This window comes from Mustela putorius, unplaced genomic scaffold (assembly GCF_011764305.1).
Source record: "Mustela putorius furo isolate JIRA1106 unplaced genomic scaffold, ASM1176430v1.1 tig00000698_pilon_pilon_pilon, whole genome shotgun sequence".
Taxonomy (NCBI): Eukaryota; Metazoa; Chordata; class Mammalia; order Carnivora; family Mustelidae; genus Mustela; species Mustela putorius.
In genome coordinates, this window is record NW_025421449.1 from 5644528 (window position 1) to 5661487 (window position 16960).

The window sequence follows — 16960 nt, forward strand, 5'->3', positions numbered from 1 at the left end:
TGAATCTAATTTAAGTTTCACTTTGTAATTTCCCAAACTGGCAATTGGTATTCACAAGTAAATATACTCAGGGTAATATTCAATTCAAATGTTTTGATCATGAAAATGTAAGTAAATGTTTTAAGTTAAAGTTTCACTAATGGTAAGTTTTAATATTAACAATCAATATTCTCTTTTGTTACATCAATATTCTCCATAGATAAGAGCCTGTTGAATGTAAAGTTATAGCTTGTTTTCAGTGCTAACATTAAAAAATGTATTTTAGTTCTGGAAAATAACTGGTTTTGTATATGCTTAGAAATATAACATGTTGCATAACAAATGATCATGACTCTGTAGTGCCTGCAGATAATAATTTTTAAATAGTTTATCAAACCCAAATTCATACTTTTATTGCCCACTTGAGCTACATGCTTTGAATATATTTGCTTTAAATTCAATCTTAGGGACAAACTACTTTTTCTACTCTCTACTATCTGTACCATATTAACCTTTCCATTGGTTCTTATTTGCTGACACCTAGAATTGTTTTTTTTTAAACCATAAATCTGCCATAATTGATTACAGCATATAAACATGATGATGTTTATAATAGTATATCTTATTACCTTCTAACATAGCAAAACTACTCTGTTGGTGATGCTGACAGTGATATGTTAGATTAGGTAAAACACACCGTGTCTTGATGTGTCCCTTCATGGGTTCCCTAAAATACTACAAGCATTGCAAAATATATAACAGCCATGAGTAGAATATTTTTGTTATTAAATATAAACCACATATGGACTGCTATCTAGAGGAATTCAATTATTTTAAAATGTCATAAAAGTTTCTTTAGTCCATTAGATAGTAAGAGGAAAGCCTAGGTTTGAAACTTGGTGTTTTTAAAGAATCAAACAAGAAAAATCACTTTATCTTTACAGTTTAATACATATAGAAATGTGTCAGTGCTCGCAGGTCTACAGTGACAAACTAGTCAAGATCTGCATTTTATCCCTCTCAACCTTAATTTTACCTCTAAATTAGGGCATGAACGAGGAAAGAAATGAAAAGATTAAAAAGAAAGGTGAGCATTTTTTTTTCTTTCTACCAGCTCTGCTGTCCTACTCTTATTTTCTATTATAAATCCCAATCAGTTCCCAAAGCCATTGAGTATTGCCACTAGTGATATGTCTGTTAACAGACCAGTCCAAATGCCTCTAAAAATAAACAGTGTTTATTCATCAGGAAATATCTTCAGTAGCATTGTTTATGATAGTCTGGTTAGCTTCTCTGCAAATTTTAGATAATCTTTCTTTTAAAAAAATCTTTAATCTTTAAAATGAATTGAGCAATTTTTAGTAGGAAGAGGAGCTTAGGAGGGCACTGGAGAATGAGATAAAAACTGGAGCTGGGCAGAGCACAAAGCAAAAAAAAAAAAATATATATATATATATATATATATATGATAGAAAATTGCATACTGCCTGATTTAAATGACAGACCTGCTAAGAATTTAAAATGACAATTCTTGAGGTAAAAAGTTTCATGAGGCTTTTTTTTATTCTGGAAAGTCAGTTCAGACTGCAGTGTGTTTTTAAATCTACTTTATCTTGAACTGATACGATTAAAGGTTTGTATTCTTAGAACCTAAATAAAAATAAGGTACTTAAAAATATGTTTCATTATGAAACCTTTTAAAAGCTGTATTGAAAACTGATTTAATTAAAGAAAAAAAGATTAAAAATAAATTAAATAAAGAAAATCCCTCCAAAACCTAAATACAGTATTCTTTGTATTTTCATTCTTTGTGCAATGGAATCTATGCCAAATGATGAGGATAATTCATACCTTCTCTACGGGGTCATTCATTCAGTTTACTCCAAGCAACAAATTTTAATTTTATTTTACATCTCTAACATATATTACCTTCTCTACGGGGTCATTCATTCAGTTTACTCCAAGCAACAAATTTTAATTTTATTTTACATCTCTAACATATATTATTTCTCACCACAGAGGAAACAAAACAATCCTTTTCCTTTTTCCAACATTTCCCCCACAGACCCTGACTCTATCCAGACAATCTCAAACTTGTAATATTTCTCTGACCATTGATGACTCTATCATCTTCTACCACTGAGACAAGAAAGTATTGAACTGTGTTATCCAATATGGCATCCATTAGCCATATTTGGCTATTTAAATTCAAATTAATTAAAATTAAATAAAATTTAAAATTCAGTTCCTAAATCTCTACAGGCACATTTCAAGTCTGCTCTATAGCCTGTGTAGCTAGGGACTACCATAGTAGACAGTACAGATGTAGAACATATCCATCATCACAGAAAATTCTATTGATCAACACTGGAGAGAAGGTCCACAGAGTATTCAGGAGGTATTTATTCCCAAAGAATTCTCCCAGGATTTTTCTAAGGTTCTTGTGTGCCTCACAAATACAAAGAATACAATGAATGATCACCCAGAGTTTCTAGAAATAAGACACTAGGTTAGGTTCTGCTGGCTAAGAGAGTACAATGCTGCTTTTCTAGGTGACTGAGTCCCAAAAGAGGACAGTTTTAAAAGTAACAGAAAGAGAAAGGTAGTCCTTTAATTCTCTTCATTTAGTCACTTTTCATTCAATAAATATTTACTGAGCGCTAACTCTGTGCCTAACACTTTGATAGACCCTGAAGACAAGAAAGAAATGATCAGAGAGTGAACTGTGAAAGAAAACGTGGGAGAGGTTCCTATTTTTTTAGATACAATAGTCATGGAATGACTCTATGAGGAAAGTAAAACTTGAAAAATGTGGGTATCTAGCATTGACAGACAAAAGCAAGACAAACAAACAACAGGGAAACAAATTTCAAACAGAGGGAACAGGAGTACACAGGCTCCCAAAGGGGAAAGAGCATAATGTGCTGTGTACTCCAAGAACTGACAGAAGGCCAGTGTGACTGGAATGAAGTAAGCGAGGAGGAGGTAGTTGGAGATAAGACTCGAGACTGACACGTCAAGTGAACACCATAATTATTATAGGAGTTTCTATTTGGAAAACAAAAGAATGTGATATGGTTAAGTGAGGCAATGAGTGGGAACACTGCAATTGGTATTCTATAGGAGTAGGTAGATTATGACAGTATTAACATTTGTATCATCAGCTTGTTAAAAATGGAATGAAGAGAGTGTATTCTTTAATTTGGAAGACAATGCTAAATTTGAGTGTGTGATCAGCAGTGACAATAAAAGCATAATTTAACATTTATAAAATACCTCACAGTTTATAAAACCTTTTTCAACATCTGATTAATACATTTAATATTCACACAAACCTTTTGGGGTTAGGTAGGGCATGTATTGCTGTATCAGTTCAACAGACAATAAAACAGGCTACATGACTTGTTCAAGGTCACACTAATATATCATGGAGCCAGAACCAGAGCCAGCTCTTTAAGTCTCGTACTCTTTATATACTACACTTCTTTCTTACTCACATCCTAACATATTGGAGGAGGAGATTAGATTTCCAAATGACCTTGGAAAATGAGAAATATCTTGGAAGTCAAAAATTGAAAATCACTAGGGTAAAATACAAGCCAGAATAATTAAGAGGAAAAAATAGCAAACTTAAATACAAGATCAGTAATGACTTGTACATGTGGCAGAAAAATTATTTCAGTTGAACATGCTATAGTTTTGTGATAACAATAGAAACCACACTGCCGGAATTCAAAAGGCAGTACGATCTGTGGCTAGCATAGAATACTGGTTAAGAGTGTAATTTCTGGAGTCAGACTTCATGAGTGCTAGCCCTGGCTCCACCACTTAGTGTATTTATGACCTTAAGAAGCTTCTTACCCTGTGACTCAGTTTACTCACCTACAAAATGAGGATATGAGAATAATACCTACTGCCTGTAGATGTTAGATTTAGTGAGCACTTCAGAGCTATATCCATTGCTTATAGCTAAATTGTATGACCTTTCTTCTACTCCTTCCCCCTTTTTCATTTCTCTCCTCCCTTATTAGATACCATAATTTTAATTCCCAATACTCAAAACTCTTGAGGCCCTTTCTAGAGATTTTGGGGCAACCTCAGGATATGACAGTTTTGGAGAGTATTGAAATGATGGTCATTAGAGGAAAGAAATTAATACTTACTAAGTATGTAGCATGTGCTAAATATTGCATTAAGGTCTTTCACTTACCACATCTTCTTTCATCCTCACAACAATTATTTTCAACTTTTTATTTTGAAATAATTTAGACTTGGGAAATTCGCAAAAATAGTACACTCAGCTTTCCCTAATGTAACATCTTAAAGGAAGGAAAGTATAATGATCAAAACAAGGAAGTTAACATTAGTATGCTACCAATAACTGAACTACAGTCTTTATTCAGATTTCACCAGTTTCTCCTTAACTCATTTTTCTGTTTGAGAATCTAATCCAGGAAAACAAACTGCATTTATTTGTCATGCCTCCTTTGTCTCTTCCTATCTGTGACAGTTTCTCATTCTTTCCTAGTTCATGTTCTTGAGCCTTTTGAAGAGTACTTGCCAATCATTTTATAAATGCCCCTTAATTTGCGTTTCTCTGATATTTTCTGTTAATTAAGTTGAAGTTACACATTTTGCCAGAAGTGATTTGCCTTTCTCAGTGCATCATATTGGGGATGTGCATGATGTCCCATTGTCTTAATGTTGGTGATGTTCACTTTCATCACTGGGTTTAGGTGATGTTTGCCAGTTTATTTTTTATAAAGCTACTATTTTCTCATTGTATTTAATAAATATCTTGGGGGTGATATTTAGGACTGTGCAAATATTTCACCTACTAATCTGTAATGTGAAGTATCTTAAGAGAGATACTATGCAAATACCTAGATTCTCTTGAAACTTCTGCCTACTACTTGGGCATATTTCTCCCCCAACATCATTTTTATTTTTTTTTGAAAGATTTTATTTATTTATTTGACAGATCACAAGTAGGCAGAGAGGCAGGCAGAGAGAGAGAGAGAGAGAGGAGGAAGCAGGCTTCCCGCTGAGCAGAGAGCCAGATGTGGGGCTCCATCCCAGCGGGGCTCCATCCCAGGAACCTGGGATCATGACCTGAACCGAAGGCAGAGGCTTTAACCCACTGAGCCACCCAGGCACCCCCCAACATCATTTTCCTTAAAGATTTTATTTGAGACAGACAAACAGAGATAGGGAGAGCATGCGGGGGTTGGGGGGCAAAGGGAGAGGGAGAGGGAGTCTTAAAGCAGACTCCCACTCTGAGCACAGAACCCGAGGCAGTGCTTGATCCCATGACCCTGAGATCACAACCTGAGCTGAAACCAAGAGTTAGATGCTCAACTGACTGTACCCCTCAGGCACTCCCCACCCAATGTCCTTTAATATAAATATTTACTTAGTTTTATATAGATGAGGAAATGAGCCTCACAAAGGTTTATTTACTTGCTCAAGATGCACAAATCTAGGTGTGTCACTCTCTGAAGTCCCTTGTAATTTCATAATTCTGCTAAGATGTTAGCCCAAGTATTAAGGAGAAGCATCTATAGGGAGATGGAGGTAGCTGCAGAACTAGAAATATTTAGCTTTGAGAAGACAAAATTGAGGCTTAAAGAGAAGTTTTCATACTAGATGGGCATCAACAATTGAGGGCAAAAAAATGACTCCTCAAAGGCATAATAAGAAATTTAGATTTGGTCTTTACTGACTGTGATCCCAGAGTGACAGAGTAGTTTTGTATGAACTGTGGACATGGATACAATTAGAATAAAGTTTGACCATCTTGTAAAGATTTGTGTTTTATATTTGGAAAGTTTATTTCAATCGTGAATTGCCATTTTTGTAAGATTTCATTTGAGACATAAGAAAGGTTTCTTTGATAGGTTACCAAAAAAACCCCATAAAAAATACATATATCTTCCTACTGGCGTGGTAGAAGACAACCATAGATTCTCATTCTTAATTTACTTCTTATACCACACTGAAGAAAGACCTCTATTTTAAAAACATTGCATAGATGGCATTCTGCTCCCAAGATGATAAAGTGAATGTGTTTCTGGGATTTACCCCTTTATCTTTATTAAATATGAATCTACTCGATCATAAGCAGAACTCCGACAGTTGTAAAACCTAAGTGTGGTAAGGAGATTGGGAGAATATATGTCAGTCATTCTAGTTAAATGTATACATTTATTTGAGAGCACGAAAACATTGTAATTATGTGGCTTTTTCTGATTTTTTTTTTTTTTTGGTCCTTTCAGCTGTTACTAGTCATTTCTAATAGTCGTTCCCCCCAAACTGAGGAAATTTCTTTTCTTATATTATCAGACTTCAGGCTTAGTTTTGTTCTAAAATAAGCAACCAAAAGTGAAATAGTCAGCGTATTTGAAAGGTCAGCAGCATTGTCTTACCACACATGGCTGTTCTTTTCAGAAACAGAGGTTGTCTGGAATTATCATGTTAGGTGTAAAAGAAGCTTAGCTTCATGTATCATCTGGAATTTCTTAAGTATGTAGTGAATAAACAACATACAAATATTTCACTAAGGATTTTCATACCTGTAAAAATGTCATAGTTCCCTATGTTCTCTGTAACCATTATGACTTATCTACCTTAAGTACCTAAATTTTTCTGTCCTATATATTCTAATTAAACTTTCTTGATTCCACTCAGATATATTTCTCCTCTGGTATGTCTCTCCCCATAACTGTTTGAAATTGCAGAGTGATAGAGTACCAATAAAACCCAAACCATAGATGGATTAGAGACCCACTGAATTCAGACATGAATTTTTAAATTACCTAACATTGTTGAAAACATGACTCTAAACATCCTACTGATGATAGCTCAAGATTTAGATTTCAAATCAAAACATTTATGATGTAAAACCTCATGAGGTATGTGATATGAAAAATAGCATCAGTTTCTAGAATTAATTTGTAGGTTTTTTTTAACTTGATCTTTATGAAACAGCATCTCCTTCTCTCGTTTTAGTTCTTTGAAAGATTTGGCATTTTAACGACATTATTTCCAGAGTCAGCATAATTCTACAAACCTCTAAAATAATTAAATATCTCTCCACCTCTTTTTTTTTTTTACAAATGTCTCTTTAATTGGAAATTTGAAAATTGGCTATTTGCTGATATTGAAAAATTATTGTTAATTTTTAAAAATATAATAGTTACATGGTTATGTTTAAGTCCTTACCTTTCAGGGGTACATAATAAAACATTTACAAGTAACATTATATTGTATCTGGGATTTTCTTCAAAATAATGTAAAGGCAAGTGGGTGAGACTATAGATTAAATAAAATTTATTTTATTTTAAATTATTGCAACTTGATGGTGGGTTCTTTGGAGGCTCTTGTATTATTTACTTGTGTATATGGTTAAAATTTTAAAAGAACAACTCTTATAATAGAGGTGTGTATCCCTCCTGTTTTGAATAATAGGGGTGTGTATCCCTCCGATTTTGAACATGACGAGCTAAATCCTTAATCTACTAGTAACTTTTGTTTTATTGTACTGTTATGAGAACTTTTTCCTCCTCTTTATTAATAGACTGAAGACATTAAAGAGATAGCCAGAAAGACACAGGCTCTGCCAAAGGTGAACCAGAAGAGGCAGCGAATCGTGATCTTCACCCAAGGGAGAGAAGATACTATAATGGCTACAGGTACGTGTGGAAATTATGTGCAAAGCCCAGTATAATGAAGATTAGTCATTTATGACAGAATTCTGTATTCTTTATAATTTATTTGAAAACAGCAACTTTTCTTTTTTTTTTTTTTTTTTACCACCTTTATGCATTTTGCTTTCCCCACCCCAGCCCCTGCATCTGGCAACCACCAATCTGTTCCCTGTATTTATAAGTTCAATTTTGCTTTTTTTTTTTTAGTTTCCACATACCAGTAAGATCATATAGTATTTGTCTTTCTCTCTCTGAATGATTTCACTTAGTATAATGCACTCAGGATTCATCCATATTGTTTAAATGACGGAATTTTCTTCTCCTTTTTGACTGGATAATATTCTATCATACACACACACACACACACACAAACACACACAACACATTTCCCATTCATCCATCAATGGACACTTAGCTATTGTCTTAGCTATTATAAATGATGTTGCAATGAACATGGGGGGTGTAGATATCTTTTTGAGTTGGTGTTCTTGTTTCTTTCAGATAAATACACACAAATGGAATTGTGGATCATATGGTAGTTCTATTTTTAATTTTTTTTAAATATTTTATTTATTTATTTATTTGACAGACAGAGATCATAAGTAGGCAGAGAGGCAGGCAGAGAGAGAGAGGAGGAAGCAAGCTCCCGCCGAGCAGAGAGCCCGATGTGGGGCTCAATCCCAGCACCCTGGGATCATGACCCAAGCCAAAGGCAGAGGCTTTAACCCACTGAGCCACCCAGGTGCCCCTCTATTTTTAATTTTTTGAGGAACTTCCATACCAAGTTAGAGTTCCACCAGCAGTGCACAAGTGTTCCCTTTTCTCCATGTCCTCACCTACATTTATTTCTTATCTTTTTGATAATAGGCATCCTAACAGGTGTGAGGTGATGTCTCACTGTGGTTTTGATTTACATTTCCCTCATGATTACTACTGTTAATCATCTTCTCATGTGCATGTTGGGCATCCATAATAACAATCCAGTTTCATTCTTTTGCATGTGACAGCTTTCCCAGCACCACTCATTGAAGATGCTGTCCTTTCCAGGTGTCTATCTATTTTTATGCCGGTACCATACTGATCTGATTGCTATCTCTTTGTAATATAGTTTGAAATCAGGAAGCGTGATGCCTCCAGCCTTGTTCTTTCTCAAGGTTGCTTTTACTATTAGGGGTCTTTTGTGGTTCTATATTAAGTTTTAGGGTTGTTTGTTCTATTACTGTGAAAATGTACCTTTTGTAGTGTTTTATTTTAGTAAATAAACTTACCTTCTATCTCAGTAAAGAAGATTTCATTTTCAAGAAGGTAATTTATTAAAATTCATTTGAATAAATCCACTTTGATTTAGTTTATTTGCTCTGATATTTTGGAGATACTGTCAGTCTAGTAATGTCTTTCCTGAAAAAAAAAATTTACTTAGCAAATTCCTATGCTTAACTTAAATAAATTTATCTAATTATAAATGAATAAAATCCAGAGATCAGTTACTTCCTCAGCTTTAAATTTTAAGAAGAAAACCTCACTTCTGTTTTTACTCAGTCATCTATTTTCTTACACAGAAATAGAATAGGAATTTAATCTAGCAAACAAACATTTTATTGGTTAAATGATTAATATTTTCAGTATGTTGCTACCTACTATTAAAGCCAAATACAAACCTGTTTTTTTTTTAAGATTTTATTTATCTACTTATTTATTTATTTATTTATTTTAAGATTTTTATTTATTTATTTGACAGAGAGAGATCACAAGTAGGCAGAGAGGCAGGCAGAGAGAGAGGAAGGGAAGCAGGCTTCCTGCTGAGCAGAGAGCCCAATGCGGGGCTCTATCCCAGGACCCCGGGATCATGACCTGAGCTGAAGGCAGAGGCTTAACCCACTGAGCCACCCAGGTGCCCCCAGATTTTATTTATTTATTTGACAGGGAGAGATCACAGGTAAGCAGAGAGGCAGGCAGAGAGAGAGGGGGAAGCAGGCTCCCTGCTGAGCAGAGAGCCCAATGTGGGACTCAGTCCCAGGACCCCGAGATCATGACCTGAGCTGAAGGCAGAGGCTTTAACCCACTGAGCCACCCCGGTGCCCCCAACTACAAACCTGAACCATTAAGATTAAAATCCATCAGTTAATAATAATTATTATAAACAGTAGCAATTAATTACCTTTGTGGGTTTTTTTAGTACACTGCTAAACAGAAATTTAAGATATGAGCCTTAAACATCTAACTGGGAAATAAAATTAATATACATAAAAATATAAATACAAAGAAGTATAATTTTACTTCTTGATTATTGATTATAACTGTGTGGGTTATATTGACTCAGAGAAGGAGATCAACTGATTAAGCCTGAAGAAAGATGTTATAATGACTATGAAGTAAATTTTTGTTGAATTAAATCTATAAGCCTGAAAAGGGGTCAAAGAAGAGATTATTGTTAAATTTTGGAGAGAAAGAACCTTAGAATGAATTCATTACAATTTTTTTACTTTAGAATTGTCAAAAGCAAGATTCAAAGACTTACTTCCAAAATATTTATTGCATAATAATTCAGTGAGTGACAAATAGTGAAGTGGGGTTAGAGATAAAATGAGATTCATCATGACTTAGTAATTGTAGAGCTGGGTGATGGATGTACAAGGGGTGGTCATTTAGTTATTACTTCCACTTGTGTATATGTTTTAGATTTTCCATGATTAAAATTATAAAACAGAAAGACAGAAAACTAAAAAATAATCAAGAATCAGAGATATGGGAGTACCTGGGTGGCTCAGTCAGTTGAAAGTTCAGCTCTTGGTTTCTCCCTGGATCATGATATCGGGGTTGAGGGACCAAGCCCCTCATCTGGCTCTGGCTCAGTGGGGAGTCTGCTTGAGATTCTCTTCCTCTCCCTCTGCCCCTCCCCATGCTCGTGCTCACACTCTCTCACTCTCTAAAATAAATGAATCTTTAAAAAATGAACCTTTAAAAAAAAAAAAAGAATCAGAGATACTAAGTTATTTTCTCAAGACACGTTGATATCCTTGCTGAGCCTTGAATTCTAGGATTTAAAGATCATCAATCCAGTCATATTATGGAAGAGGATCATATGAGCAAAGGCATCAGGTACCATATAATCTTTTATTGTAATGACGGAAAAAGCCGCATGTTAATTTTGCAAGAGGGAAAAGAAATGTCATGAAAAGATTTCCCTGAATTGATAATAACTATCTGGATTGCTGTCTTCCTATAATACGTGGCCTCTTCCTGTCTTAGCAATACACAGTGTTTGGAAAAGTGAAAAACATGCAGACTTCTTATCTTACAGGAACTGTAGTACGGCCTGCAGATTCATAAAATGTTATTTGGTTGCTCTTTATGGAGACATTTATTTTAAGGCTTTATATATTCCAGATATACATGTCATACAAGTGTCTTCCTCATTGTGAATTTGCAAATTTCCCCGAAATTGAAACCTTTAAAATTCCCCCCGCCCTTCCTGTAACTCAATTTCTTTGTCAACTCATTTTGTTCTTTATTAAATCTATTAAACCAGTCTTAGGAACACTTAATAGCAAGAATTTATTTGAGGAAAGACATTGGCTAATCTTTGCTCTTCCTACTCTATGAAAATGAACTTAAATTAGAGGATGCACTATATCTGCAATGCATGATAAATACAAGATGGATAGAGAATCTGTTCAGTGGTGTCAGCTACAAAAGCAAACATGATAAATGTTAATGCAGTTTTGAGCCCTGGGATAAGCTATTCAGTGCACAAGCATAGCTGAATCTCTTTGCTATGTTGTTATTCATGGCAGCCAAATAAATGTCAATAATAAAAGAGAATTAAAGATTTTCATTTCCCAGAGGCAATCCTCTAATACGGCTTGATCTTTCATTTCATTTGTAATTCGTTCTCATGTCAGGATGCAATCATTCGCCAGGCTCTGGGTGTCATGTTAAGTCATTTAATAATGATTAAGAACATAAAAATGCTTGGCCTGTGGGGCAATTCACAGAAGAGATGCCAATTTGTTATTGTTTTTCCTCCTTTGCTCTTGAATATGGATCAGATTTTCCCACCTCCTAGCATTAAAATACTAATGGAAGACGGGGAGGGAAAGTGTCCCTTAATTTACCATAAGTGACATTCCAGAATGGCACAAGGCAGTGCTAACACACTTATTAAAACACTAATTAGGAAACATTGTTCCTTAAGCCTCATACTATAGAATATTTTTAAATGATCATTGCTAAGTTTTTGGCATTTAGCAGTAATGTAACAAAATCAGTTTTCTTGGTATATAATTCTAGAGACCTTTCTCCTTTTGAGATATGGTGTCCATAAACCACTTTCTGTTATTTTGTATGTAGTTCCTCCTTTGAATTCCTCTTTGCTAAATTGTGACTCTAAAGTCTTTAACACCTGTCTTTTTTTTTTTTTTGTCACTTCTGTTTCAGTTGTATATCCATTTTGTATATCCATCTATCCTAGAGGTTTTGTCACATATCAATCATTGTCTCATTGCTTGCAGGTTAATTGCGTCTTAAGCTTTTCTGGGGTACTAGAGGGGGTAGCAAGGAACACTGGAATGTAATAAGAGTAAGAAGCCAGGAATGATGACAGGAAAGAAAATATGATTCTGTACTTTTTGATCCTTTTAATAAATATTGAATGAACCTATTAGGTAGCATGAGAGTCAGGTCAAGGAAGTCATTCCTGTATCTATAAATGTAGAAAAACTAAGACTAAAGATTTTTATTACCTACCAGATAGCACCTACTAGTGAGGTCTTCATATATTAATACCTTATTACATTAACAATTGTAAAAATAAATATTTTATGTGCATGAATATTTACATACATGCAGGCACATACACAGATATATATGTCTTTGCAGAAAGTTTACATTTCTCCAAGTTTCTGTAGTAAATATGTCCCTAAAAATTGGAAAAAGCAAAAAGATTTTTATTCTAAATTGAAAATAATGCATTTCACACTTTGGTTCATTGTAACACAATGAAATAGGTCCACTAAAGAATAAATTGTAGATTTTTCTGAATACTTTAAGAATTCTTTCTGGGCTGTTTGAATTATAATTTTGCCCAACAGGAGAAAACAGATCAGGGCATTAGTTTTTCTTCTGGAAGATAGGGGCTGCCATATCAGTCACCTAGTGGACATTTAGTAAATATAGCTCTGCCTCCATGGAAGTATGTTCGATTCAACCAGATACATTCCTGTGAAAAGTATTAGAATATACATCCTCAAGAAGATGTATGAGAATGGGAGTTATAGAGTGTGGGGTTGGGAAGTGTAGGGTTGTGTATTTGTTGAAAAGATCCCCCAGGTAATATAGCAATGCTGTCTATCATCCATCTCTTGCCTTAAAAACCATTGGATTAGGTGATTGATAATGTTGCCTCAAGTCTATGATTTTGTGGGACGATAGAAAGAGAACCTTTTAGCCGCTAAGCATCTAGTACTTCAATAAGTCTTGGTGAATGCTTCTCTCTTCCTGATAAATCACAAATTGTCAAGTACTCATCTATTACTAGCAATCTACATATATTATTTTAAATAGTAACTGCATTTGATTTGCTTATAATTTAAGATAATCACAACATAGTTCCCTTCTTCATTTCTTTATAAGTAAATGGAGTTATTGAAGTTTCTTGTCTTCATGTCTTCAAGGTCATGAGACCTTAAAGAAACTTGTTACCCCATTTGCTAGTAAAGTGTTATGTTCTTTGATAGTACTCGGTGCTGTACATTACTCTATAGGAAAAGGTCAGTGTGCTTTGTAGTTCTGGTAGACATAAAGTACGGAGAGTGTGGAATAGAAAATGCAAACTCTAAAGTAAAACAACTTCAGCAGCTGGAAGAAAAATGTCAGCACATCATCACAACTCCTACTCCTAGAAAATATTGCTATAAGTCATTTTGAAAATGTTATCTATACTACAGCCAAAACATTTAAATGATGATCTTGTCGGCGTAGGTTGGTGATGGTGTGGAAAGAACAAATTAAGTAGCATTCTTTCAGAATGGCTATATACGACATTCACAGAAAAAAAGTCCTTTGAATTTTGAAGAATGCATATTTCTTAACCAGGAATATAAACAACTAAGTTATTAAGTCATGTTCCATTTTTAGATCTTTGTAACCACAAAAGACAAAGTCCTTTAGTTAACCAAGAGGTCAAAAATACTTCAGAATAACATATGTGGAACTGTCACATTCCTGACAAAGGAATATCTTTGGGGCATGGTTTGTATAGTTTAGTGATCTCAGATCCAGCCCTAGAGAGACCAAGCCCTGGGAGACTAGCCTAGGCAAATGTTAATCCTGTTATAACATTATTTTGGTGGGACCTTCAGTCAGATTTATTGAGGTATAGATTATATATATGTATCTATATAAAATACACATATATTTCACTAAATAATCACCATAATCAAAATATAGGACATCTTACACTGTTTGTTTTTAAGTTTTATGCATATGAAGTTGGTACTACTTTTTATTAAGTGAACACACCTGTGTCACTAGATCAAGGTAGAACACTTGTAGCACTTAGAAGCCCCTATTATTTTGGTTTCTGTTACTAACAATTAGCTCTGCCTTTTCTTGAAATGGAATCACCCAGTATATAGACGTTTTATCTTGCTCTGTCTCCATCCTTTTTTTGAGCATTATCTTACTTTTTGACAAACTATGTTGTTTTAGTTCCTTGTATTTTCCCTGCTTTAGTCCTGGAATCAACCACTTCTTCAAGTAACCCTGGTTCCTTTAATTAACAAATGGTATTTAGAAACCCAGATCTGGGTGCTAGATATGCTCCTTGCTAATTGAGAATCATTGCTTTGGGACCCTCTTAGCAAATAGATTGGCAATATATGTATGTATAATAACTCATGCATACATATCCATCTGTATTTCCATATCTATCTCTCTATTTATATATTTGAATTCCATGAGTTGAAACTGCTGATACCTTTGATTCCAATCCAACAAGAGTTCATTCTAGCCTACACCCTTTCCTTCCGTTTAACTTCTTCCTCTGACTTTGAAAGTTCTGACTCCCATTATCTAAAATATATTTACTTATTTGTTCGATCCTAAGCCAGCTTTGAATTACTTACCCACACCCTTATGCAAAACATATTTACTTCCTAGAGTATGTATTTGTTTATAGTTCTTTTTGTCTTTAGCCCTCCGATGTCTGGTCAAAATACTGTTATCCAGAGTCACTTCAGGTTAGTTCTTTTCTTCCATCCACTTCAGTGTGGTTACATTATTCATTGTGGTACAGTTAAGTTTGTATTCCATTTTGATTTCCTTTCATATCTAGGTTGGGTTTTTAGTAAGTAGAGTTTACCCCTCATGGTGTCTCTGTTCTGCGTGCTCTAACAAATGCATAAGATCATGCAGCCACCACCATAGTTACACAACAGAAGAGTTCCATTTTTCAATTCTAGTTTTCTGAAGTGGTGGTACCAATTTATACCCACCAGCAGTACATAGAATGGCTTCTATTTTTCCTCATTTTCAGCCATCCATGTTTTTTTTATTTTAAGCTATTCTGGTAAGTATGCTCTAGTTTCTCATTGTGTTTTCATTAGAATTTCCCCAATTTAATGAGGTGAGACACCTTTTCATCTGCTTATTAGAATTTAGATATCTTCTTTTGTAAAGTTCCTGTCTTTTGCCCATATTAGATTGTCATCTTGATGTATAATTCTTTTTGCAGTATGCATAAGTGTTTTGCTAGATAAATGGAATGCAAATATATTCTCTTAACTTGTGGCTTGCCTTTTCATTCTCTTGTGGTATCTTTTGATAAATAAAGCTTTTCATATTTAATAGAGTCCGGTTAATAATGTTTTCCCCCTTATGGATAGTATTTTTCATATTCTTTTAAAAAAATCTTTGCATATCCTTAGCTCATTGAGAGATTTTCCTGTTCTCTTTTTTTCCCCTAAAGTTTTGACATTACTCTTTTCATTTGGATTCACAGGTTCTTCTGGAATTAGAATTTTTATATATGGTATGGGATAAAGGGATAATTCATTTCTCTTACCCATATGAATAACCAATTGACCCATCATCATTTATTAAAAGGAACATCTTTCCCTTACTGCAGTAAATTGACATGTTTGTCACATTTCACATTACCTTATATCTGTGTGTCTTTTTTAGAGTATCTATTCTATTCCATTGTTTTCTTTATTATAACCAGTTTACATTCTCTGAATTACTTAACTTATAATTAGTCTTTTTACTTGGTAATGCCAGACTTCCAACTTTGTTTTTCAAGATTGTCCTGACTTTTCTTGGCTCTTTGCATTTCCACATAAATTTTAGAATCAGATTGTTGTTGCCCCTCTGAAATTTTTTATTCTTACTAGAATTTTATTGAATTGAATTTTTATATTGAATCTGTGAACCAGTTTGGAAAGAATTAACATCTTTACAATACTGTGTCTTCCAATTCATAGAATATATTTCTCTGTTAACTTAGGTGGTCTTTAGTTTTTCTCAAAATGTTAGTTTTTTTCAGTATAATGGCCTCACATGTATAACTTTTTTATAAGACTCTTATTATTTGTTTTTTGTATTTTTTAAGTGACCTCTATGCCTAACATGGGGCTTGAATTCATGACCTTGAGATCAAGTGTCACATGCTCTACCAACTGAGCCAGCCAGGCGTTACACTTATTTGTTTTTTGATACTATTCTTTTTTTTTTTTTAATTCTGAGCTCAGATCAACTGTAGAAGCCTTCATAGTTGTAAAGGTCAGTAGAAAACCTTTCTATCATTGCTCAGAACTGATGAGTGTTTCATACACATACATATCCACCCCCCCAATCTCATCATCCATCAACAAGTCCTCAGTTACCCACTGTGACCTTTATACACACAGATGCACACACACTGTCACAACTCCAGATACAAGCCCTTATTGTTTTAAATACTTTTACTTCTCAGAACTACAGAGATACACATCAGATAGACTGGAAGGTTTTTTATGCACAAATTTATCTATTTTCATATTGATGCGTTTTAGTAAGAGCAGATCTCTGGGAATGATGCTATCCATTTTTAAATGGCATCCTTTTAGTTTCAGTTTCTGTTTGTGTTTCACTGGTGTATAAATTTTTTATAATGACATTGTTTCCACTTATCAATTGTAATAATATGTCTGTTGATTCTTTTGGATTTTCTATGTATATAATGATATCATCTGTGAATAATGATGGTTTCATTTCTTCTTTCCCAGTCTTTGTATTTA

At 34.2% G+C, this 16960-nt stretch overlaps 1 protein-coding gene and 2 non-coding genes across 4 annotated transcripts in view; 1 reads left to right on the forward strand and 2 right to left on the reverse strand.

Annotated features, from left to right (window-relative positions):
- Positions 1-16960, forward strand: part of ADK (adenosine kinase) — a 531050-nt gene that overhangs the window by 430964 nt on the left and 83126 nt on the right. For both annotated transcript variants that reach the window (XM_004769366.3, XM_004769367.3), the window contains exon 9: positions 7556-7670. In XM_004769366.3, coding sequence (XP_004769423.1) covers positions 7556-7670 — 115 coding nt within the window. The remainder of the gene's footprint in view (positions 1-7555; positions 7671-16960) is intronic.
- LOC123393027 lies at positions 16424-16492 on the reverse strand. The gene has a single exon (XR_006607729.1). It is a non-coding gene; the product is annotated as a small nucleolar RNA U2-30 (small nucleolar RNA).
- LOC123393028 lies at positions 16651-16727 on the reverse strand. Its single transcript, XR_006607730.1, has one exon. It is a non-coding gene; the product is annotated as a small nucleolar RNA U2-19 (small nucleolar RNA).